The sequence below is a fragment of the Thalassophryne amazonica genome, chromosome 7, assembly GCF_902500255.1.
Source record: "Thalassophryne amazonica chromosome 7, fThaAma1.1, whole genome shotgun sequence".
Lineage (NCBI taxonomy): Eukaryota > Metazoa > Chordata > Actinopteri > Batrachoidiformes > Batrachoididae > Thalassophryne > Thalassophryne amazonica.
In genome coordinates, this window is record NC_047109.1 from 65,859,505 (window position 1) to 65,887,131 (window position 27,627).

At 42.2% G+C, this 27,627-nt stretch overlaps 1 protein-coding gene across 1 annotated transcript in view; it reads right to left on the reverse strand.

The window, feature by feature from the left end:
• sema6e (sema domain, transmembrane domain (TM), and cytoplasmic domain, (semaphorin) 6E) overlaps positions 1–27,627 on the reverse strand; it is a 197,817-nt gene that overhangs the window by 62,741 nt on the left and 107,449 nt on the right. Inside the window, 1 exon segment of the mRNA XM_034174361.1 lies at positions 10,582–10,659. Coding sequence (XP_034030252.1) covers positions 10,582–10,659 — 78 coding nt within the window.

The following is a 27,627-nucleotide window of genomic DNA, read 5'->3' on the forward strand; positions in this document are numbered from 1 at the left end:
TATTTTTGAATGCCTGTTTCAAGTTGATTCCCCCCTGGCCAATGATCCTGGGAGTTAGATTGTTATTCAGTAGGCTGTGGCAGGGAAATTACTCCATTTAGTGGTTACCCAACTAAATAAATAACAGTTCTGGCAGCCCATCAAAATGAGACATTATGGAAATGACACAGATATTCTGGTAAAAACTGGTATAATTAGAGTTCTGCTGGTAAACAAATGGGGATATCAAACCAAAAGTAGTTATCCATGTATGGCAAACTAAGCTTTGTTGGTCATTTCCACCTTGTTATTAAACCAAACTATCTTTAAAATCCACTTATGTACCCTGATTGTAAAACACCCCCAAACAGTTTCAGAGTTGTGCTTCCAAGATCCATGAACAGAGAGACAAACAGACATTGTGATTTGTATATATTTGCACCAGAGATGCACGCCCTACAATTTTTCATTTTTGATCCCATCCCGATATTTGAATGTGGATATCTGCCGATACCGATACTTTTCGGATCCAATACTCTGTTTGCTTTAATATTATTATTATTGTTGTTTGAGATGAGGATTTTCTTAAAAAGGAGACCTGAAAGTTGAGCTACAATTTGCCAGAAGCTGTATCTAAGATGAAAGCTTAGATTTGATGTTTTGGTGAAAGAATTAAGTGCTTTTATTTTTTATAGACTTTCATAGCCTTATTTTTATAGACTTAAAGAGAAAAGACAGCACTCTCTCTCCCTGCCTGTCTCTCTCTCTCTGTCTCTCTCCGTCTCTCTCTCCCTCTCCCTCTCTCTCTCCCTCTCTGTGTGTCTCTCACTCGCTCTCTCCCTCTCTGTGTGTCTCTCACTCGCTCTCTCCCTCTCTGTGTGTCTCTCACTCGCTCTCTCTCTCCCTCCATCTCTCTCTTTTTCTTCCCCTCTCGCTGTTTTCGTGCTGTGGAAACTTCGAACTTTTGGGAAACACGAAGCCTTTCAACTGTAAAATAAAAATCATCAACGGCGCTCACTTGCAGGATTTTAATGGAGACTTTTTCCCTTTCAGTGGACAGAATCTCTGTTCGGATTCTCCTCCTCGGATGCACACTGAGCTGGCGTTTTACAGCCTCGGGACAGTGAAGCAGCTAACTTTTTAGCACACATTTTCAGCAATAATTAGGTTAATTTTTCAGAAAATCTGTGCTCGATGAACAGACAATTTGAAGCCGAAAGCCGGGCAGTAATTTGCCGTTAGCCACAGCTAGAACACTGCGGAAGAGAGCTCTCTCAAACAGCCCAGCTTCAGAAAACCTTCCCTCCTCCCGGTCAGCAGTAAACAAGCACAGAGCAAACAACAGCAGTTGAGAGGATTCACAGTGGTTCTTCTCCAGTATTGGAAAATGTTGCGGGTTGGATTGGTATTTTCCGATACGTGAATTACAGAATTTCCGATACCGATTCGGGATTAGATCAGTCCCATCCCTAATTTGCACCCCCTCACATAAAGAAAAAATCCTGTGATGGGTATCAAAACAGCAAATTCTCACCACTGAGACACTGAAAATGTTTGACATTTTGCTTGAAAACAGTTTTTGATAATCAAAAAGATTACTATCAGCTACAGTGGCTTGTAAAAGTATTCAGCCCCTTGGTATTTCACACATTTTAATTTGTTTATGGCACTCCAAATAGAAAAAGTAAATCAGGCTTCTCAATATAAAAAATTCTAAAATTATTTTCCTTTAACCCAAACTCAAAGCAAATCTCTACAATTTGATATAAATTAATTAAAAATATAAAACCCAAGATGATGGGTTGCATATATAATCAGCCCCTTTGGTATAATACCTGTAAATAATCAGTTTAATTGCCAGTTTTCTTCAGACAAGTCAGGGGATGGATAATGAACATTTCCAAGTCACTGAATATGTCTTGAACTTTATTTACATCAGTTATGAAGAAATACAAACAGTATGGCACTCTCTGGTAAAGGAAAGCCACCAAGACACCCAGACAACCCAGAAGAAGTTACAGGCTTCTGTGGCTGTGATTGGAGAAATTGTGCACAGTGCATGTTTTGCATTTTGTATCATCAGTTACACAGCTTCATGATGAAGTGGTAGCGAGGAGGATTTTCTTAATAAGAAGACCTGAAAGTTCTGCTACAATTTGCCAGAAGGTACATATGAGATGCAAGCCTAGATTTAATGTTTTGGTGAAAGAAAATTGTACAGTGTTGAACCATTTTGCTGTATGCTCCATTTTTCTGTATGAAAGGGGGAGGGGAGTGGGATGCCTTTTTCATCTCCCCGTATCGTCCTCTGGATCAGACCCAAATCTCTCATTAAAATTTATGCCACCTCTAGATGAAATTAATTTGTAGTGGAAAAAGAGGACTGATAGTCAATGAGAGTGATGGGAGACAAGCGATAGCAAGAAAGAGAATGAAGAAAGAGAAGAACTGGCAGAAGATGAGGACATCCCAAGAGGTGGCTGACGTTTTCAGCTGCTTTTTCTCAGACTCTGGTTTGGATCTTTTTCCTTCCTGAATTACTTCACCCTTCTCGCTGCCTTTATCGTTCCCCCTTACCTTTCTGCTGTCTGCTGGCTTCTATCCTGTTTCCCTATCTATAGCTCTGCTCCGTTCATAGAAAAGACATGACTCAGTGCAGGTTAGTCTCAGAGCAGCACAACCTCAGCAGGCATTCCCCCCTTAACCGAAATACTGGAATCAAAAACAGATGTTTTTCAATGCTGTCTCACTTTGACTACAGCCACTGATTAAATAGTCATCTTTCTCTCGCTTTGATAGTTCAATAAAGACATAATATTTTGGACACGGTCGGGTTCTACTTCATTGGTTTGCAGTGTGACTCTGGCCTGTAGTCTCAATGCAGCCTCATAAATCAATTCTAGTGAGCAGCTCAGTGTCTCAACTGCATGAAGCCACGTTGGCATGTCTGCTTCACAAACGCATAGTAAAAGTGGTTAACAGGACTGTGTGCTCATGACCAAAGAGAATGTAGGACCAAGAGATGACGCTCCAATGCATTTTAGACAACAGCCACTGGCGGCGCTGTGGAAGCATTGCCACCATCTTGGACTGCTGATGATAGTATTCCGGACAATGTATTTTAACATACTTTCTTTTGTCTTGATGGATCATTAATAGGATTTATTCTCCCTGTGAGCAGAATACTGAAGAAACAATGGGAAGCTGTGGTGAATGCTGAGAGGGTTGTGACTGATAAGATATTAACAGAAAAGATTTTCAGTTCTTAACATAAGTGATTTTCTACTTCATGTTGTTGGCTGAGAAACACATCCTGTGTCACATACTACTTCTTTAAAAATGCTGTGGATATTCACAGTATTTCCAGATGTCTTACGTGGATAAGTTTTCATCAGGCTGTGATTTTAACTCCAGGAGAAAGAACACCAACAGGTAAGGTTAAAAAAAAAAAAAAAAAAAAAAAAAAAAAAACTTAATTTACTCTCTGTGCTACAAACATGTCTGCTTCAAATTATGCAATCATTTAAAAAAAAATTTAAAATACAGGACATCAATTCTTCCTGTTTGCTGGTCAGGGATTTGAGTAGAATGGAAATAGAGACATTAAAAGCGTCAGGTTCAGGTCGGGTTCGGACAGCACAGTTCAGAAAAGTTGCACACTAATGACCAAGGAGAAGCAACACAAATTCAAAGGAAAGCGTAATATTCCAGTGTCAGCTTTGATTTCTACAAGTTTCACAATGCTGTCAATACATCAAATCGTCATTTTATGGATGTGTGCATTTTGCACAAACAGTTTGGTTTGACCATGGCGTTGAGGTCTCATTTCATATTATGAATGTGTTCAGGCTGCCTGTGTATTAAAGTATGAGGAAAAGATTAAAAAAAAAGTTGACTTCTGCAGCAGTTGTGGCGATCTTGCCTTCTTTCTTCAGCAACATCACATGATCTGTCCATAGACTGTGTGTGTCTGACAGGTTTAAAATAGTCCAACGTGATGGCAGCAGAACAAAGCCATGGGGAATCTGTTGCTATGTGATGTTCTACTGAGCTTCAGCCTCTTGGTACGACATTCTCTTTGTCGTGATTTCAATCCTGAATGTCACAACAAAATTGACATTTTCTTCTTGCTTCCCACTTTTTAAAATCATAATAATAAAACTGTTTACAGTGCAAAGCCTATGCCAAAAATCTTTGAATAATGGAAAACTGCTCAGTACCGAATAACTACTTGCCAGCTTTAAAATGACATTTTTTTCTACTAGACAAAACTGCTTAACAGCTTTGAGGTGGTTTCCTGCATTTCATAAGAAAGACTGGCTGCTTGAAAGACTGCATAAGAAAGACTAGGTTGGGACTGAGTTGACCCTGCTGTTATACTTCAGGAAAACAAAACAAAAACCTACAAGAAGAAAGAAAATACTAATAATTAATAGAATTAAATTAATTTTTTGGAATAAAGTGTTCTGACAACTTGGTATCATAAATTTAATGGACAGGCAAGTGAACGTCAATGTAAAATAGTTTTCAATATGATTTATGGCATTTCTTCCAACTGTGAAACAACTGAAGACAAGCAAAGCTCAAAGGATTTGTGGCATTGCAGCTGAGCTCCTTCAGGTTGGTGGAGATGCTGTTCTCCTGGCACTACAAACAACCTTTGTTTCCATCTGGGAGACGAGTATCATTCCTTCATACTGGAAGAAAGGACTTGTTTTTTTTTACTTTTTATTCTTAGCTTACATTAGTTGCTTGTTCTTATTTGTAGTTTAGTGTCTTTTATACAGCACTAATTTCGTTGTACTTGTGCAATAATAATTAAAGATATTTTGATTCTAATTAATTCTGGAAAAGAAGGGGTGGTTGTCTCGATTGCAACAATTACAGGGGGTATTATGCAGCTTTCTGTGTCGGGAAAGGTACTTGTGAGGATTTTACTTGATAACATTCAGTGCCATTTACTTAGTGCTCAGTACCAGGAACAGTTTAGCTTTACAACCACAAGATCAAATGCCAACTGCATTTTACGATGATTTTTGCAAAGCGCTAGATTTCATTGACAGGGGTGCTCTCTGGGACAACCTGTGAATTGTGGGATCCCCAAGGAATTGCAGGATGTTAAAGCAAGCTGTATCCAGATATTGTGAGTGCTGTACAGAGCAGGGGCAGAAACTTTTTCCCAGTGAATACTGCTGGCCATGTTTGCAAAGACTGGGTGTTGGGTTGCATTATGGAAACTAGCACTTAAAGTGTTGGTGTTTGCTTACCAACCTCAACTATGGGGACAATTGTGTGATCTTTGCAGAACCAATGGATTCCCTGATTAAAGCACTTGAGAGAAATTACAGTGTCTTGGATTTGGATTGTCCAGAATCAACAAAAATGTCGAGACTTTCCATGTCTCACTGGACTCAGCCATAAGACGTCTATCTGTATGTGGTGAAAGTACTGAACTTGTCAGGACATTTGTATCTCTGGGTCCTTGAGCTCTGAGAGTGAGAGATGCCTGGGAAGAGCTGATGGAAGTTAATGAAGTTTCTTGACAGAGGTGTTTGGTGACACAGATATCAGTGCAGAAAAAAGAAGGTCCAAGTAGGGTCCTGGTGCTTTCTGTCTTACTGGATAGTTGTGAGACTTGGATGAAAACCAATGATTTCAGGTGATGACTAAACATCTTTGGTATGTCTGGAGGATTTTTGGGTCACGATGGACTGACTTTCTGTCAAGTGAGAGGTTTCTTCAGGAGACTCAGATGAGTGTCACTTACGTTGTGAGGGGGTATCAGCGAAAATGTTTTGCAGATGTGGCAGGTATCTCTGGGCATGTTTCCAGCACGCTGGTGCTTTAGTGTTGGGAACCTCAATGGCTGGAGAAACCTGGCTGTGGCAGACAGACTGTTATTTTCAAGAGGTGGTGATGCATCATTTGTCTGCTTGGTTGGTTGCTAATGAAGATAGGATGGACCAAAAACTCAGACTGTTGTTCCTTCTTTGTACACAGTTGCATTTCTCTGGTTTAGAACACTGCTTACAGATTTTTATCAAATTTTGCTATGCTTTGGAAGGTGGATTTCATGGAGGCAGACACAGAAGATATGAACTTGTAGGACATGGATGATTTGGATGTGATGATGGAGGCAGAGTAGGAGCTGTGTCCGTATTCTCAGCATAACATCAGATCTGTTTTTGGTTAGTGTTGGATTCTGCCGGGGTTGCCCTTGTCACTACTCTTGCTTGTGATGTTCATGGACATGATTTCAAGGTACAGTCAGGGACTGGAGTTTGGGCACCTCCAACCTGCATCTCTGTTTTTTGTGGATGATGTTGTTCTGTTTGCTTGATCAGACTGTGACCTCCAAAGCACACTAGGTAGGTTTGAGGCAGAGTGTGAAGTGAATGGAATGAAAATCATAATTACTGCCCCAAGTCGGGGAGTTTAAGTATCTTCGGTTCATGTTTACGATTGGGAGCGAGTTGGAGTGTGAGCTCGATAGATGTATTGGGGTGTGTCTGATGTTTTGCAGATACTGTACCAGACAGTTTTGGTGAGGAAAAAGCTGAGCAGAAGGTAGGACTCTTGATTCTGCTCCTATCCACACCTATGGTCATGAACTTTGGGTAATGACAGAAAGAACAAGGTTGCGGATACAAGCAGCGGAAATAAGATTCCTCCATTGGATATCTGGGCTTAGACTTAGACTCTGGGACAGAGTGAGAAGCTTGAATATCCACAAGGGACTCTGAGTAGAGTCGCTGCTTCTTTGCATCAAAAAGAACCTGCTGAAGTGGTCCGGGCATTTGGTGAGGATGTCCCTGGTCACCTCTCTAGGGAGGGCTTCCATTCACATCCAACTGTGAGAAGACCCGGGGAAAGACCCATGCCTGCTTGAGGCATTATTTGAGAGATTATTTTTGGTGATGGACCCAATAGTGTGTCAAGCCCGCTGTCTGTATCTTGTGTCTATTTTAACTCAGAGGTTTTTAGATGTCACATGTGCACATGATGCTTTCTTGTAGCCACTTTGAAATCCAAGTTGCAGGAAAAGCCAAACAAGTAAAAAACCAAAAAAAAAAAAACATGATTTATAGTCCAGAAATTACAGTAGGCCCTTTGGAAATACATATAATTTTAAAGAAATGTCATTATCCAAAACTTTGTAATGTCAAAACTATACTCACTTTAAAGGGTCAAAAACACAACATTCTGTGAAAAATATGTATTTTAGCAGGTACAATGATACACAGCTTGACCACTTAAAAAAAAAAAATCCATTAGCCCCTGTCTGTGTGAGGGCACGAGAAGTAATATGTTTGGGTGGCCAAGCAGAGGATATGTAATAATTCAGGAGCTGCATATTTTCAGCCCTCAAAATAACCTATTGGAAACCAATCGACAGTGGAAAGAGGTCATCTGTGTGTGTGTGTGTATATATATATATATATATATATATATATATATATATATATATATATACGCATGTGTAGATTGTGTACGTGTGGGCAGATGAGCAAAGTAAGTGTTGGGGAAAGTGAGTCTACGATAATACACACAGTTTACATCAATGTACAAAGAGAGAAAAACACACTCAGCGTAGTGATTTAAAGGAGGATACACATCGACTGCACAGTGACACACAAACCATTCGACTGTCATGAGTCATATATGAGGAAAATCTAACAGCATCTCCTCCTCCTCTGGTCTTGTTCCATCCATCTCTCTACACATTCATTCATACATACATCTCTCCATCCATCTGTGCATTCATCTTTCTCTTCCATTTGCCAGATGGTGCAGTACAACATGGTGTGATTTAAACAGACAGCTTAACATTAACTTTTGTTTTATAACACAAGCTCTTGGGGGGGGGGGGGGGGGGGGGGGGCAGTGTGGAGTGAAAATACAGAAAAAAGGAGGGTGAAGGAAAAACAGGAAAATGACCAAGCTTTAACACACAGTATGATAATATTCACACACACACACACACACACACACACACACACACACACACACACACACACACACACACACACACACACACACACACACACACACACACACACACACACACACACACACACACACACACACACACACACACACAAAGAAAACTCTCTTGGATGGATGTCAGTCCATCACAGATTACTTCCCCAGCCAAGGCTGGTGCCCATTTACAGCTGGGTACACTGGGACAGTGCAGATGAAGTGTCTTGTCTATGGACACACAGTGATAGGGAATCTAACACAGGTCTCCCTATTGGTAGTTCAACTTATACTTTCATAGGTCATAAGCAACTGGCCAAATTAAATCTGTTAATAGAAATGATCACTTTCACAGCGAGTTTTCTTTAGACAAGTTAGTGATTTGATACATGTAGATTTTCAAGTCACTGAATATTTCTTGGACTTCATTTGCATCAATCACTAAAAAATACAAACAGTATTGTACTGTATAACAAATCTGCGTAGAGTGGGAAATTTTCAAAAACTGAGAGACTGTGCAAGAAGCACACAAATAACGGAAGCAACACACATGACAACTCTAAGGCTGAGTCTCAATTCTACCCCTTGGCCCTTCCCCTTACCCCTTCCCCTCCGTTTTGCGCGGGCACGAGAGACGGAGGGCTGTCTCAATTCTCTTTTTGGAGCAAGGCGGAGGGGAAGGCGAAGGGCTTCAAACCCCTCCGTTTGGAGTGAATCTGGATGTACACTCCGTTTGGAGGGGTAGGAGGAGCTTACTGCTGTCTCCACAGAAACAAACATGGCGCCGAAAGAGCCGCACAAATGAAGCGGCTTTCATTACAAATTATGAGGTCTGTCAATAAAGTAATGGTCCTTTTTATTTTTTTCAAAAACTATATGGATTTCATTCATATGTTTTTACGTCAGACATGCTTGAACCCTCGTGCACATGCATGAGTTTTTCCATGCCTGTCGGTGACATCATTCGCCTGTGAGCACTCCTTGAGGGAGGAGTCGTCCAGCCCCTTGTCGGAATTCCTTTGTCTGAGAAGTTGCTGAGAGACTGGTGCTTTGTTTGATCAAAATTTTGTCTAAACCTGTGAGGCACATCGAAGTCGACACGGTTCGAAAAATTAAGCTGGTTTTCGGTGAAAATTTTAACGGCTGATGAGAGATTTGAGGTGATACTGTCGCTTTAAGGACTTCCCACGGAGCGGGACGTCGCGCAGCGCTCCCAGGCGCCGTCGTCAGCCTGTTTCAAGCTGAAAACCTCCACATTTCAGGCTCTATTGATCCAGGACGTCGTGAGAGAACAGAGAAGTTTCAGAAGAAGTCGGTTTCAGCATTTTATCCGGATATTCCACTGTTAAAGGAGATTTTTTTTTACACAGAAAGGTGAGAAAATAAAAAGAGCAAACAGGCTACTGCAACAAGTTGTATTTCAGTTATGTTAACAAACAGTGAAGACGGCAGTTTGAGACGGGCAGTTTTTTTTTCTCCTAAGGTGGAGGGGTGTCTCAATTCATAGGGCTAGAGGCATACCCCTTCGCCTTACCCCTTGTTTTAAAGGGGTAGGCGTAGGGGTATGGGTAGGGCCAAGGGGAAGGGGTACAAAAGAGAATTGAGATTGGGGGTAAAGCTTCTGAACCTGTGACTAGAGAAACTGTGCAAGGTGCAACTTTTATTTGCAGCATCACCAACTTATACAACTTCATGTTTGAGTGGCAGAGACAAGAAATTTCTTAAAAAGATGTGATTTTCATTTATGTACATAGTTTTCAGACTCCAGCTCTCCTGTGACCCTTAATTGGAGTAAGCGGTTGAAGATGAGTGAGTGTGATTTTGCCAGAAGAGCATGCAAGACTCAAGGCTAGATCTGATCTGTTTTTTGGTTAAAAATCCTGTCTATGTAATATTGTGTATGTGATATCTCAATAAAGACTGTGTGACTGTGATTTTTTTTTTAAATCACTTATCTACTGTATTCTCTCTTTTTCTATTATTTGTAACCTGCTTGTCAACCTCTTCTCTGATTATGCTGCTGTAACAGTAAAGTCTTGTGTATGAAGACAAACCACGGTACACAAGGTGACCTCAATGAGAACTTGGACAAGTTTGACACTGGGTGCATTTCAACTATAATAGTGGCCACTATAGAGCAGAGCCTCTGGAACCTTGTGTACACAAGAACTTTATGAGGTCTCCAGCAAACAATTTCAGGAATAAAGATATATAGCGGCTTACTTATATATCAAGATAATACAGAAAACACACAACACAATCACAGATACCAGGCAATAAATGCTGTGGTCGTGGAAACAGCGAAAAGAGGATAGTTATCCATTTTGTCTGAACAAAATCCAACCACTGATGGTCAGATGGCAAGGCGTGGGCCAATTGTGTATGTTTTGATTCATTTATGTACTGTTATCACCATTGTAAAAATGTACTACTGTCTAAAAATGTGCACAAACAACTATAGATGTGCACACACACTGCAGTTCTTTAGGCCAATGATTTTAGTTTGTCAGATCAGGAAAAGCTCTTCAAATTTTGTGGAGCACCTCACAGACAGTGCAAGCAATTACCCGTGCCTGCTGTTGAAAAAATTTAGGAATCACCAATTCTGTGTGTCAGACTTACTTGAAGCCAGGTGAGACCGTGGCACAGCTGCTTGACCTGAGCCAAACACAGTAAGGGTCTCGAGAAGACAGGCAGCTTCTGTGGGAGAAACAGATAACAGAGTGAGTCAAGCAACTTGTGATCGAGCCGAGTCCTGTGCAGTGAGTGGGAACATAATAGTAAGCACCGTGTCCCTCGTTACTGCCACTGGCTGTCGCTCTACATGATGAGCATCACATGAAGCTGGGTATGAATCTTGTGACTGCATATTTGTGAATCCAGTGATTCACAAGTCATTAAATTGACTGCCTTGAAGAGATTATAACCTGAACTAATTTTGTTTTCCTCTCCACTGGGCTTTTGGGTGTTAATGCCCCTTATAAATAAAAAATTTATAATAATTTAAATGTAGAGTTGGCCAAGCTTTAATTTGTTTTAAAAAGTGGCCATTTGACAGCTGTTTCTTTACCTGTAATGGATTGTCACGTGCAGTGCAGTTATCAGTATATTCAAACTCTACTGCTACATTATGAGCCATCCTATTCTGAAAAAGGAGCATTTTAACAGTTTTGACACTAATGAGGAGATTCAATTACCTGTTTTAAATAATCTCTGTGATTTTGTTTATAACATGCTGCATGGACCTGGAAGTCTTTGCAGTCAGCATTAAATGCCATGGATAGCCATTAGTTACAGTGGATATTACCAGCAGAACTGCACCAATCTGAACTTTTCCTTCACAGCCACATATACTGACTTTGTTTATTAAACTGCTTATATTATACACCTTTTCAGTGAGCTAATATGGGCCAACAGGGTGCATTGAAACAGACAGCATTTGTAGCCAAAAATATCTGATAGCATAGTATTATCTGATAGGTAACAGTAAGTTTATTCGGCTTCTCCTTTTTCACTTTGGGTTGCCACAGCAGATCTGATAGGGATCTGCACGTTAATGTGTCACAAGTTTGTTCTTTTTTGTTTATTTATTTTTTAACCAAATGCCCTTCATGACGCAAAACCACATTAAGTGGAGAATGAGCAGGGATGGTGCTGAACCAGAAAAATGTGCTCTGGAAACAAGCACCCTAACCACTTGACCACCACACTGCCCTTATAGCGCTTTAAAGCTACACCGTGTAAACTTTAATGTCATCTCGTGGTGAGATTGAAAACTGCATTATGCTATCACCAGTCACAAGTTTGTTTCCCTGTATGTTTTTGTGACTTTGGCAAAAATGATTCATGCTCCCTTACTTTCTGTGATAAGCAATATGTAGCCTGCATTTCACAAAAATTCTCAAACTTCTCAAACTTATTAGCCGGCATCAGCAGCCAGCAGACAGCATATAGGAGAGCAACCACTGATTTGAAATGCACAAGGCATAGTAAGTATGTCCCTTTTAAGATACTGTACCAACATTTCGATGCAACACGGTGGACTTCACATGGGGGGCCTTCTCCTATGTAGATGAGAAGGGCTCATTCTAAGCTTATGAAGACACAATGATCTCTTTTTGCAGGTAATCATACATGAATGAATAGATTGTTACAAATGCTATAATCCATGCCTGCTAATAAACACCCCTAAAACTGACACACCGCAGCTTTAAGGAACAACTCATTTTTGACCAAAGAGGTTATATATATGAGTACTAGTGTCTGCACTCCCAATGCTGCGCACTAAACGAAAACGTCCCTTCATGGACAGCGACATAACATCTCCTAGCTGGGCAAAATATTGATGAAGTTCCCAGATGTTAATGCATTTTTAATGGGGATTCGCAACTGAACACACTCAGAAAAATGCTCGCAAAATACATGTTAAAATGCCATTCTGGCCTGGATATCGAGCCAGTAAAATTAATTTACATTAAATTATGTCAGGAAAGTATTAAACTTACTCTGACACACACACATTCCCAAATATTAGTGTTGAAAGTTACACAGATCTGCAATGTTCAAGCTGCTGAACTGAGACATCCTGCTGCTGCTGCTGCTGTGTTCAACGCAGCACGGCTCCTAAAACCATAATATATATATACACACACACACACATTTATCCTTTATTGACCGAGTTTCATTCATGAAGTCAGTCACAGTCACACCCACACATCTCTATGTGTGGGTGTGACTGTGAGCGGCCCAGCGCGGGTCATTATAATCTCATTATTATAAGGTGCAAATTTAAAAAAAATCCCCAGTCTTGTTGAACAATTTTAATCACTAACGACAAGTATTTAACTAGACATCAGTCTAGCAGTGGAAAATATCAACTAGACATAAGTAGGAATGGGTATCAAGAACCGGTTCCTTTCGGGTATCGTTAAGAAATGGTTTGATCCACCAACATCAATAACCTTTTTACTTAACGATTCCCTTATCGGTCCTTCAGAGTGGCCGTTGTTTTTGGGGGTGTCAGGAAAATTATAATTTCTCTACATTGATTACAGACCCTGCAGCAGGTCCGTAATCAACTTTTCTGCAGCGCGGCTTTGCTTTGAATCTTGAACCAATCGAAGCAGTGATTCACAGATCGAAGCAGTGCTTCGATCACTGCTTCATTGATTAATTTTTTTCTTTCACTTTCCCCTGCTAAAACCCTAAAGAGCATATGGCTGTGAGTATTAATTACCTTTTTTTATGTTAAACCGACCTGTTATGGTCTTCTGAAACAGTTGATAGATGTATTTTAAAACTTAAAAACGGGGCCGATGCTAACACGTTAGCATGTCTATGGCATTTTCAATGTTAAACTTAGCATTGAGCAGTTGCAGCTGTCAAGCATTTGTTGTAAAAGAGTCAAATGTATTACAAATTGTAATATTTTTTAAATTTATTTTTGTTTATATATTATTAATAATAGCAAGCACAACAATAATAGTAATAATAACTAATCTAATGATTATATACAATTTTAGAGAAAGGGACAAAAAGAACCTGAATAAAAACACAACAGAAAATATAAAACCAACTAACAATGAACATACATAAGTAAATAAATACATACATACAGAAATAAATAAGTGTTTCCTGTTAACACCTAGTGACTCTTACACCTCCATTTCATCCCTCTTATTTAAGTTTAATGACAGTTTTTGTTTTGTTTTGTTTTTTTCGGTCAAACCATATTTTTAATGTGTTAATTTCTTCAGTGATTTCCTCCAGAACTATCTGTCAAGCTAGAAAACTGCTGCATCCTCATAACAGCAGAATACTACTGGAATGAATTTGAATAAGTTGTTTTTTTTTTCTCACCAAAATGGATGCTGCACTCACTGCAGTTTATTGTCTGGAATAGTCCCAGATTGCATTTCAGAGCTTCTAGAATTCAAACATTTTCGTGCACGTGGTGTTGGGGGGTAATTTTGGGTTTCAGCTTTTTTTGTTTTTCACCACTTTCATCCCTGAATATGTGAAATCGTGAGTCACTTTTGTGCGGATTAAAGTTACTAACTGGGACTCCTGTCTTGTTGCGAGAAAGAAACGAGAATCGTCCTCTGTTCTGTTCACACAGCTCCAAACGCTGCGTGGCTCTCTGCCGAGTCAAGTTAGAACGATAGAATCCAGTCGGAATTAATAACTTCAAAGCGAAACACCGTTTTGTTTATTTTTATTTATGTCCAGAGATCAACGATACAGTGACCAATTTCATATTTATTTACTTTAAGACTCAATGAAATACACAGAAAACCTGCAAAGCCTACTTTTAGTACAAAATTCACAAGAGGTATTGATAAGGGAATCGATAAGGAATTGGATCGATAAGCAGAATCGATAATGGCATCGATATCGATAAAATCTTATCAATACTCATCCCTAGACATAAGTGAAGAGTTAATGGTCCGTGTCACTGGGCGACACAGGTACGGAAGGAAACATACAGCTGTTTCTCATCCAAATATCACAGACAAAGTGACAAGAATAACCAAAACCACTTACTTATGGAAGGAAATATTGTCTCCCTTGTTCCTCCATTTGTGGCTTTGCCAACATGCACAGCTTTCTGGCATATTCCACCTGTTTCTTGATGAGACTAATTGAACTTCTTTGCATGCAAATCACTAACTTGCCCGGAATTAAAATGGCGATCACACCTCCTTGCCGGCACACTGCTCAGTGCAAGTGCAGCCTCTAGTTCTCATATATACCTCTTTGTTTTTAACTCTGTTGCTTTAAATGTTAAGGACCTACTGCTGACCACGCCACTCTCTGATGGGAGGTGAGCCAGAAGCAAAGTAATGTCTGATCAGCTGCTCTCTCCCACATAGACCATGTCGGCATCCTGCTCAGAGAAAGTTTGCCAAAGTGGTTGTCTCTCAAAGAACAAGAAACATTCCAGATATGTTCTGATGCGCTGTACATGGAAGAATATAACAAGCATGTCTTAAATATTGTCTAAAGCAGACATTTCTACGTGCGCAGCCACAGAATTGTAAGACTGAGAATGGTTCACATGAAACCCTAGCCATATTTAACTGCAAATTTAAAATTAAAAACAATTTTACAAAATAAGACCTTTCAAACTCTGATACTTCTCTGCAGTTTGTCATTATGCATCTAATTTGATTAAAGTCTGCTGTTCCACCTCCTGCTCTATAGAATAAGATGCATGACCCTTAAGACTGCAACATAACTGAAGCCATCTGTATCAGAAAGAACTTTAATGTTTTTTTCCCCCACCACTGGAAAACTTTCTCTTTGCAGATTTGCACCGTTCAACCCCGGCACTGACACAGTCACAAAGTGCACAGTGAGAAAACAACAAATAATCTACAGCTGCTCTCTATTTATAGTCAGTATAGAGATGTTTTATTCTGGTATTTTGAATAACACTGTCAGAGTTTAAAGAATAGAAACAAATAAAAAAGAGGGTAAATTGCCGATAGTGTTTCTGTGTGCATTCTCAATCCAAACCAATGTTTTAATGAGGACCCCAGTGACCTGTTTTAAATATGTGAGATTGTTTACAGCTATCAAAACTGAGCGTTCATGTCTTGCAGTCTTCACCCTCAGTTTGCAAACATCACAAAGAAATCACACTGTGAGAAGATGAGTATATTAGAACAACTATTCCTCATGGTAAAACTGCAGCTTGGAATGAAAACGTGTTTGAATAATACACACACATTATATACAGTATGAATGTCATAAGTAAAACTTCACTATGCAGGATAAATAACTGATAGATGATGAATTCTTATACAGGCACCAGGCACATGGGGTCGGCGATTATCCCGGATACAAAGTGTGGTTATCCCGGATAAAAAGTGTGGTGATCCCCGATACAAAGTGTGGTTATCCCGGCTACAAAGCGTGGTTATCCCGGATACAAAGCGTGGTTATCCCGGATACAAAGCGTGGTTATCCCGGATACAAAGCGTGGTTATCCTGGCTACAAAGCGTGGTTATCCCGGCTACAAAGCATGGTTATCCCGGCTACAAAGCGCGGTTATCCCAGATACAAAGTGCGGTTATCCCAGATACAAAGTGTGGTTATCCCGGCTACAAAGTGTGGTTATCCTGGATACAAAGTGTGGTTATCTCAGATACAAAGTGCGGTTATCTCAGATACAAAGTGCGGTTATCCCAGATAAAAAGTGTGGTTATCTCAGATACAAAGTGTGGTTATCCCGGACACAAAGCGTGTTATCCCGGATAAAAAGTGTGGTTATCTTGGATACAAAGCATGGTTATCCTGGATACAAAGTGTGGTTATCCCGGGTAAAAACTGTGGTTATCCCGGATAAAAAGTGTGGTTATCCTGGAAACAAAGTGTGAAGTGGATGAGAGTCTACGTCTACCCCCTGGATGGGACGCTGATGCTGGGTGAACTGGGTTGATGCAGATCAAGTTTATAGGTTGGTATTCCAACTACTATACCACAGTGCCACCTGCTCTGCTGAGCTTATGAGATTTGTGTGTTAAAATTGAGGCCAAATCAGCCTGAATCATATTATTAAATATTATATAATTTGTGACTAGAGTATCCTTTGAGTAAATCTAGCTGAAGTCCACTAATCAGGTCAGAAATCCTAAAAAACCTCAATGAGGAAAAGAAAAAAACCTGAAAACATGACGGCAGCAGCTGTCACAGATAGACCCTCTTCAGTATTGATACAACAACAGCTCTGCATTATTGCCCCAAACTTACTTCTATTCTAACACTTCAAACAGAAAAATGTTGAATGAACACCCGTCACAGAGGAGACAGACTAAACAAAAATTAAACACTGTAAGCTCCTCCACATAGGTATTTATTGCAGAAATACTACATTGCAATAATTGAATCTGATTCCATACTGTAAGTCTGAACACTCAAAAGTGACATGAAATATGTTTTTCCAAATCCATTGCAAGCCTCATTCATAGGTAGTAATTCAAAATGAATTTTTGCAATTCTATTGTTTGAACTCTCAGATAGGCTGTTTGTTATTTCTGTGAATTTTCACACCATGTAAAGTTCCCCCTGTGAGCTTTGTGCCTTGAGATCTATGATGACTTTCCCCCCACAGCTCATAGCTGGGTGAGAAGAAAAAAAAAAATCCTGTAGCACAGGTATACGTATACACACGCGTGCACACGCGCGCACACACACACACACACACACACACACACTAAAATCACCTCCAAAAAAAGAGTGCTGATGGCCGGTATGTCACCCGACAGCATGCCTTGTTGTCACCAGCTTTAATAAGAATCCATATCCTGTGAGGCAGAGCTCTGTAGTTGCAGGATTCAGACACAACAGTCGTATGAGTGTTTACATGCGTGTGATTTTTATCACACGCATGTAGCACCTGATGTGGATTTGATGACAGATGAAGTCTGCAATATGGACACAGAAATTGGATTTGTCCACTTACTACTGTGGACAGTCAATCAGTTAGATGAGATTTGAATGGGATATGCTTTAAATCGGATTTGAACTGGCAGTCTGAAGAAAGCCAAAGTGTACTACTGCACTTTACAGAACTCAGTATCTTGAAAGTAACTTTTTATTATTTATTTTGCATTATAAAGTGGCTGGGGACTTCTGGGTAAAGACTCTGGCGGCCATGTGTGACACTGCAAAGTGCAACTTTAATAAATTATTCATGCACTAAGAACCTTGAGTGTTTCAACCACTCTGATTGGCTTCTTCTCTCTGTCTTTACATTCCTCTCTGCTTAGATGACAGGGCTGGACATTCACACTTAAACATTATGGAAAAGACGAAGATGCCAGATGTTCACCGTTCATCACTCTTCAAAACATCCTAATTTCCTGCTGCATTTAAATCGATATAAAAAAAATCTGCTAGACCAAGATGAACACAGACATGTATGTTCACCTGCATGCCGACTGGGTAAGGCCTCAGTCACACCAGAATCGGATGCCGGACCCGTCAACTTCAACCCACCCCTGGAAACCATACGGGCCCAGCAGCATGTGATTTCCACCATTTAAAGATGCACTGAGAGAATTCACTTATACACAAGTGTATTTACTGCTTTACTGATATTACTAAGGACATTAATCATTTGATCCAGATGATTGCTGATGCCACCGATTGTTCTCACAATTTCCTTTTGTGTACCAAATAAAATATCCCTGCGTGTCTCCACCTTCATTTACGAGTATCTCTAGCTCACATTCTGTAAAATTTATCATTTCTGTTCATGTGGAATGATCGGACAGAGAGGGGAATCCCAGGTCCCAGGGCCTATTTAAATAAATCTACATATTTAAATGGAGGCACGGACAGGGAGGAGTTTGGTACTTCTGCATATCTTCTCAATTCCACGTTGACTGGGATGTACAAAAGGAACATCAGAATCAGAATCGAATTTACTGCCAAGTAAGTAAATTCTCACATACAAGGAATTGGTGCATAAACAACAATAAAAGAAAAGGAAAAATCAGAATCAGAAGAAGTTTATTGCCATTGCCAATGAACAGGATTCACAGACTAGGAATTTGCTTCGATATAATGGTGCAACATTAAACAGAGAGCAATATAAAATGCTAAGATAAAATATACAATATGTGCCAAAATAAGACAAAATATAAGATAAAAAAATTACATATGAAATATGAAAGGCTGTGTGCAACAGAAAAACAGAAAGAAAGAGGAACAGAAAAAAACAGTGCAGTGGGAGGAGTGCAATTAAAACCAAAGTACATTGTCTAAAGTGACCCGTGATAAAATGATAAAGTGACAGAGTTAAGGTTAAGGTGACTGAGTTATGAGGAGTTCATGAGTCTAACGGCAGAGGGGAAGAAACTGTTCTTATGGCGGGAGGTTCTGGTCCGGATGGACCGTAGCCTCCTGCCCGAGGGGAGTGGTTTGAATAGACTGTGCAGGGTGAGAAGGGTCGGCTGTGATCCGACCTGCTCGGCCCAGAGTCCTGGAGACGTGCAGGTCATGGAGAGATGGAAGGCTACAGCCGCTGTAGTCTGTGTCTGTCCCTGGCTGTGGCCCCCGGCGTACCACACCGTGATGGAGGAGCAGAGGATGGACTCGATGACGGCAGTGTAGAACTGCACCATCAGCTGGACAGGCAGCTTGGCCTTCTTCAGCTGCCGCAGGAAGTACATCCTCTGCTGGGCCTTCTTGATGAGGGAGCTGATGGTTGACTCCCACTTGAGGTCCTGGGTGATGGTGGTGCCGAGGAAGCGGTGACAGTCCACAGTGGTGATGGGGCTGTTGGTGAGGGCGAGGGAGGGCAGGGGGGCTGTGGCTTTCCTGAAGTCCACGATCATCTCCACTGTTTTCTGGGCGTTGAGCTCCAAGTTGTTGCTGCTACACCAGGTAACTAGCCGGTCCACCTCCCTCCTATAGGCAGACTCATCCCCATCCGAAATGAGTCCGATGAGGGTGGTGTCATCCGCAAACTTGATGAGCTTTACAGAGTCGTGGCTGGAGGTGCAGCAGTTAGTGTACAGGGAGAAGAGCAGAGGGGAAAGGACACAGCCCTGTGGAGATCCTGTGCTGAGAGCCCGAGTGTTTGAGACGTTCTTTCCCAGCCTCACACGCTGACTCCGGTCCGTCAGGAAGTCTGTGATCCACCTGCAGGTGGAGTCGGGCACGTGGAGCAGAGAAAGCTTGTCCTGGAGCAAAGCTGGAAGGATGGTGTTGAATGCAGAGCTGAAGTCCACAAACAGGATCCCAGTGTAGGTTCCTGGGGAGTTCAGGTGCTGCAGGATGGAGTGCAGGGCCAGGTTTATGGCGTCGTCTACAGACCTGTTGGCTCTGTAGGCAAACAGCAGGGGGTCCAGGAGGGGGTCGGTGATGGACTTCAGGTGGGATAAAACCAGGCGTTCGAAGGTCTTCATGACTACAGACGTGAGAGCCACAGGCCTGTAGTTGTTAAGTCCAGTGATGCGTGGTTTCTTGGGGACTGGAACTATAATGGAGGACGTGAAGCAGACTGGAACATGGCATGACTCCAGGGAGGTGTTGAAGATCCCCGTGAAGACTGGGGCCAGCTCATCAGCACAGTGTCTCAGGGTGGCAGGAGAGACACAGTCTGGGCCCGGGGCCTTACGTGGATTCAGCCTTTTGACATGTCTTCTCACGTCCTCCTCTTGGACGGAGAGGGCAACGGGGGGAGGGGGGAGGGCAGCGGTGAGAGGGGGGAGGTCCATGGTGTTTGAATATCCAGTTGTGTGGGCGGTGGGGAGGTGTGAGTCCTTGTCTTCAAAGCGTGAATAGAAGACATTCAGGTTGTTGGCCAGCTTCAGGTCGTCAATAGAACGAGGTGCTTTGGGTTTGTAGTTGGTGATCTCTTTCAACCCCCTCCACACAGAGGCCGAGTCGCTGGCAGAGAACCTTTGCTGCAGATGTGAACTGTACATGGATTTAGCCTTTGACACCTCCTTGCTAAATCTGTACTTTACACCTCTGTAGCTGTCTCTGTCTCCTTCTCTGAAAGCCACCTCTTTCTGCTGACAGAGCTGCCGGAGTTTAGGTGTGAACCAGGGCTTGTCATTGTTATATCTCACCCTGGTGCGCTGTGGGATGATGCTGTCTTCACAGAAATGAATATATGACGTCACAGTGTCCGTGTAGTCATCTAGACTGTCTGTTGAAGCCTCAAACATATCCCAATCCGTAGTGCCCAAGCACGCGCGTAGCTCCTCCACAGCTTCATTGCTCCACACTTTAGATGTCCTCACAACAGGTTTAGAGAGTTTTAGTTTCTGTCTGTATGCGGGGATCGAGTGGACCATCACGTGATCTGAGAGTCCCAAAGCTGCACGGGCCACCGCGCGGTACGCACCACTCACTGTCGTGTAACAATGATCTAACCTGCTCCCTTCTCTGGTCGGGCATCAAAAGAAAAGAAAAAACAAACAAACAAAAATACTTCTGTAAGAAGTAATTGGTGCATAAACAAAAAGAAAAGAAAAGGAAAAAACTTCTGTAAGAAGTAAAAGTCAAATAGACAAATGGGCAAAACTGTTTACTGTCAAATAAATATAGTGGAATGCAGATGTACAGTACCTTTCAGTTCTTTCAGTACTTTGTAGGAGTGGAGGGGGGAAGGCAGGGTAAGAGGGGGTGTCTAGCATTATTTATAAGTCTAGCTGCAGACATTTTAGTCCTGATAGACCTCAGCCGTCGGCCAGAGGGGTGGGTGACAAAAAGTTTGTGTCCTGAGTGAGAAGGATTGGCCACAATCTTCCTTGCTCAACTCAGAGCCCTGTAGGTGTACAGGCAGATTACAGTCGAACACCTTCTCTGCTCCGTGGATGATACCCTGCAGTCTGCTCCTGTCCCTAGCCGTGGCAACAGCATACCAGATGGTGATGGAGGAGGAGATGATAGACTCAATGATGGCAGTGTAGAAGTTCTTCATCGTTTTTGGTAGGTTGAATTCCTTAGCTGCCGCAGAGAGTACATCCTCTGTTGTATGCACACTTTGATATATCTGACTTTTTTGTGTGTACGACAGTTTCTGGGTTTTAGCATACACCATGTTTCAGTAGGAAATGCATGCAAGTCTTTGTACATGAGGCATCTGAAGAGGCAGGATTGGCAGGAATGGGCTCCTTGATATAATCCCGAGCAGTCATTTGTTGCCGGACTTCTGTGGTAATTACGGAGTGCCCATAACGAACACCATGTTCAAAGATAAGGATGCTTATAAGTGTACATGGTACCAGAGCCGAAGGTCACTGATTGATTTTGTGATTGTATCATCTGATGTGAGCCTGCATGTTCTGGACACTCAAGTGAGGAGAGGGGCAGAGCTGTCAACTGATCACCATCCGGTGGTGAGTTAGATCAGAGGGTGGGGGAGGACTTTGGACAGACCTGGCAAGCTGAAACGGATAGTGCAGATTGGATCTGGGAACATCTGGAGGAGCCCACTGTCTGACAGGTCTTCAACTCACACCTCCGGCGGAGCTTCTGGTATCCCTGTGTAGGTTGGGGTTATTGAACCAGAAAGGGCAATGTTTAAAGCTTCCATTGTTGAAGCTGCAGCAGGGAGCTGTGGCCTGAAGGTCTTAGATGCCTCAAGGGTCAGGAACGCTCATATACCATGGTGGACACCAGTAGTCAGGTAAGCCATTTGACTGAAGAAGGAGTCTTTCTGGGATATGCTATCTTGGAGGACTCCAGAGGTAGTTACAAGGTACCGACAGGCCCAAAGGGCGACAGCCATGGCTGTGAAGGAGGCAAAGCAGAGTGTGCGGGAGGAGTTCGGAGCAACCATGGGGAAGGACTTTTGTCGGCACTAAGGTGCTTCTGGATGACCATGAGGCACCTCAGGAGAGGAAAACAGGCAACCATCCAAGCTGTATACAGTAAGGATAGGACTCTGTTGACCTCAACTAAGGAGGTAATCGGGCACTGGAAGGAGCACTTTGAGGAACTCCTGCATCAGACTGGCATGCCCTCTGTAGTAGAGGCAGAGCTGGAAGCTGATGGGGGATCATCATTAATTTCCCTGGTGGAAGACACTGAGGCAGTCAAACAACTCAGCAGTGGCAAAGCCCTGGGGGTTGATGAGATCCAAAATGCTGAAGGCTCTGGGTGTGGAGGGACTGTCTTTGATGAGATGTCTCTGCAACAGTGAGACAGTGCCAAAGAAGTGGCAAACTGGGGTGATGGTCCCTATATTTAATAAAGTGGACCAGAGACTGTGTGGCAATTACAGGTGCATCACACTACTCAGACTCCCTGGTAAGGTGACTCCAGGGTGCTGGAAAGGAGGATTTGGCCGGTAGTCGAACCTCTGATTGAAGAGGAACAATGCGGGTTCCATCCTGGCCGTGGAACATCCAACCAGCTCTTCATTCTCACAAGGATCCTGTAAGGGGCCTGGGAGCATGCCCATCCAGTCTACATGTGTTTTGTGGACTTTGAGAAGGTGTCTGGTTGGGTACCCCAGGAGATACTGTGGGAGGGGGAGCCCTTCTCAGGGAAATCCAGTCCCTTGTTTCCGGTGGGGGTTGTCCTCCGCCAGGGCTGTGCCTTGTCACCAATCCTGATTGTGATATTCATGGACAGGATATCAAGGCGGAGTTGGGGAGAGGAGGGTCTTCAGTTTGGTGGGCTAAGGGTGTTGTCACTGCTTTTTGCAGATGATGTATTCCTGTTGGCTTCATCAGCCTCTGACCTCCAGCACTCACTGGATTAGTTCGCAGAAAAGTGTGGAGCGGCTGGGATGAGGATCAGCACCTCTAAATCTGAGGTCATGGTTCTCAGCAGGAAGCTGATGGATTGACTACTCCAGGTAGGGAAGATGGTCTTGCCACAAGTGAAGGAGTTCAAGTACCTTGGGTTTTGTTCACGAGTGAGGGGTAATGGAGCCTGAGATTGGCCAGAGAATTGGTGCAGCAGGGATGGTATTGCATTCGCTCTACCGTATTGTTGTGACGAAGAGGGAGCTGAGCCAAAAGGTGAAGCTCTCGATCTACCAGTCAATTCCTTCCTACTCTCACCTATGGTTATGAGGGTTGGGTCATGACCAAAAGAACTAGATTGCGAGTACAAGCGGCAAGCAGCCAACATGGGTTTCCTCAGGATTGTGGCTGGTGTTTCCCTTAGAGATAGGATGAGAAGCTCAGTCATTCGTGGGGAGGTCAGAGTAGAGCCACTGCTAATTCTCATTGAAAGGAGCTAGCTGAGGTGGTTTGGGCATCTGGTTTTCATGTGTCCACATGTGGGTTCAACAATGAACTATAGTGAGAAAAGTAACTTTCCAACCAATATTTCACATCTATGTATGCTCAAACACATACTCAAGTATGCACCGTCCATCCATACATGTGGCCTCATGGTTTGTAATTAGGGGAGATTTTATTTTCTAATTCCTTCCGGTTTCAGCAGCAAAATCTGGTAACAGTAGCCCACAGAGGGCTGCAGCTTGTCATAGTCCAACGGCTTCTACAAATATAGTGATTTAATAGTTGCAAAACCTGCACCCCCGTGTTTGCATGTATGGGTTCTGAACCAATTGCCATTATAATCACCTATTGAGGATTAGAATAATTGTAATGATGATGATTGTGTGGGTGGAGGGTGGACAAGTTGTATGTAGTAGCAGATTCAAAAGAAGTCAAAACTGATCCGCGCATTGCTTATTGTGCTCATGTATGGTTTGCAGGATTGCAGGCTGATGCTAATTGATTGCAATGTGTCTGTGATTGTTAAATGAGACAGTAATTATTTGCAAATGCTGCCAATTTGTCTGACAGTGATCACACTCAGTCAGAATTGGACAACGGCCGCTTGGAGATAGGGTGCCTTCCATTAGAGGACCTGTACAAACCTGCTGTGATAGAAAATTGTCATGCAGAGTTTGTTTGTGCATCCAGCACCCTCAAACTCTGCGAGACCAGCTAGTCATAGCAACTGCTTGCAATTAGTCGTCAGCAGTGACAAGAATCGCTGCAGTCACCAGGCAACCACCATGTTCTCCAAGTTGCCAGGATGTTTGTGGCCTATTTTTACTCTAGTGTGACTGAGGCCAAAGGAGCATCCATGAGTTGCGGTAGGAAAGAAGGGATTTAAACAATCAACATTTCCCCAACATCCTCAGTGTTCGTTTACTACAGTGGATGCAGATACTGTCATATTAAATGAACATTCAAGTAATTTTCAGATTTTAATGATGTTTAAATGTTTTTAACAAAAAAAGAAAGAAAAAGAAAAAAGGAAGATTTGTGCACTTTTGGAATTATGCAAAAAGTCTTCAAAAGAAATGTTAAACTGTCAAACTGAAATTTACTTTGTGAGTGACAGCACCAACATTTCAATATTATTGCAGACAGTCACTAATATGAAAGCAGCAACAACAGAAAAAGCCCAAAGTAAGAGAACATAGGGAGAAAAACAAAATGCTGGCTGAAAACAAAGAGCTACCTCGAGAAAATTTCATCTGGAGATAGACAGATTCACTGGTGTGGAAAAGGAGGATATGGTGGCTGAAACCTGACCTCCTGGCCAGCACTGAGAGGCTTACAGGGCCCCTAATCCCTGGATGAGGTCTGCTGTAGCTCAAGTCTTTAAAAAGGATCCAGGGTTGTTGCTGGTCTGTAAAACAGCCACTATTCATTTCTTGCCATTTTGTTCCCCCTCTAGCTTTTCCTCCAGCTTCAGAAAACAGCAGCCACCACTGCCCTGGCTCTGAGCCAATCAGCTGGCTCCAATTTATCACAAAAACAATGTTGAAAGCTTCTCCAGACCTTGACAATGAGGGTTTAACATGCTATGGGGCTGTATGTATTCCCCGGTGGAACAGAGTAGAAATCCTTCCCGTGGGTTTGTGAGATGGAGGATGGAAATGGGGAAAGATGCGTGGGGCCCACATTCCTCATGGCTCTAAAAATAGAAAAAAAACTGGAGAGCAACTACATTAGACATCAGCTGAAAAAACAAACGGCTTCGGACAAACACAGGTTTGATGGCTGTGCTGTTCAGATCACTCTCAAAACAAAAAGCCAAATCTGACCCTTTGCTGTAGTACTTCCAAAGTTTTTGCTTGATAGTGTTTACCATGTACACATTTAACAAGCTAAAGTGAAAGTTGGACAGTCAAAGTTTTTGGAATTTTGTCTCTGTACACCAGCACAATGGAGTTGAAATGAAACAGTTATGATTAAAGTTAAATAATTAATATTTTTTTGTATTAAAATCCTTCTCTGTAGGCAGCATGGTGGCTCAGTGGTTAGAACTGTCATAGCAAGAAGGTCATGGATTCGATTCCCACCTGCGGCCTTGCTGTGTGGAGTTTGCATGTTCTCCCTGTGTTTGTGTGGGTTCCCTCCAGGTGCTCCGGCTTCCAACCACATTCAAAGACATGCAGGTGAGCTGAATTGAAAACTTTAAATTGTCTGTAGGTGTGCGTGCGGGTGTGAATGTGTTTGTTTCTCTATATGTGGCCCTGTGACAGACTGGTGTCCTGTCCAGGGCGTACCACACCTCATGCCCTATGACTGCTGGTATAGGCTCCAGCCCCCCATGACCCTTAATTGGAGTGAGCGGGTATAGATAATAGATGGACGGATGGATACTTGATGATGATGCAACAGGTAAAAGGTGCACTATCCTACAGCAAATGCATCTTGAGTGTTTCATTTTAAATCCATTGGTGTGGTGTACAGCAGGTGGGCACAGCTAACCTAAAAATTATCTTCAATAACTACTAATTCACTCACAGTAATTATGCTAAACCAATAAACCATTAACCCCTTAATGCCCATCGTTGCATATATGCTACAATGTCTGACTCAAATATGCAACTTACCAAATTGACCTGTATGCCCGTTGTCGCAAATTTGCAACATACCATCATTATTATTATAACATTATAACAAAGTCATTACCAGAATACCCAATATTACTATCTAGTTTTTGTGCAAAAGTGAAATTAATAATCTCAACATTATTTACCATCTACTTAAAGGCAAAAACACACACAAAACATTTTTTTATATACAGCTATATAAATTCGGGCGTTAAGGGGTTAACAACATTTAGACGAGTGCTGATTTTTATAATATGAATTTAGCTTAGACTTGGTTTTTGGCTGTAAACTGTGAACAACAGGACTAAAGAACTAAAACTTTTATTTGTTGTAGCATAAACATGGATCTTCACAAAAAGGTTCATAAGAGGATGATCAAAATGTACATAAATAAATAAATTCATAGTAAAGAAAGTATTAAATAAAAATATTAAGAAATACAAACAGACATGGAAAATATTTTTAATAATCTAATTAATGAATCTTCTCTATCTTGACCTGCTGCTCCTCCATCTCCTCTGCTTGTTGCCTTCATGTAAAGTGTTGATTTTGAGATATACTTTATTGATCTCACAGTGCAGAAATTACGCTTACCCTCCAGTTACCTCAGACAGCAATTAGTCCACAATTATTACTTGTTTACCGTAATAATGGCACACATCAGAATTAAAGACGGCACATACACATTTGACATTGTTTATGTGCACTAAATTTGAAGAAGTCCGTTATCCGAATTGAGGCAAGTGGGTGAAGGTCGCGCAGTAACCCTGAGTTGCACCACCGTCAGCTTGGGGGGGGGGGGGGGGGGGGATGGGCGACCAGCTGCAGCTAAAACCACGCCACCACCGCAGAAGGGAAAGGGTGTGATGTGAGCAGAAGCCGGAGTGGGGGGGGGGGGGGGGGGGGGGGAGTGGAGCATGCTTCAGTCCTATGAAAAACAGTTTATTGTCTTTGTGGGTGAAAAAAGAAGGAGCCAAATAATCACCAAGGCCAGAAGACATTCCTCTGGATGAAAACAGTCGGGCAATTTGTCCTTCAGGCTTGATAAGTCTGCCGTGTTGTGGTTTGAGCAGTGAAAAACACTTTCCGAAATCTTCAACTTCATGTGCAAGGCACGCATCTGCGCCAAGATGTCATCCAACTTGTGTCTAAGTTCAAGAGTCATCACAGTCTGAGAATGCAATGCCTTGCCCACCTGGTTAATCGTGACGGACAAGCGAGGGGCTGTGGTTCTTGATGCCGCTGTCTTGCCAATTTTCCGATAGATCAGTGCAGCACATAAGCCAGAGAGTACCAGCCCTGCTACCATAATACCAAATATAAA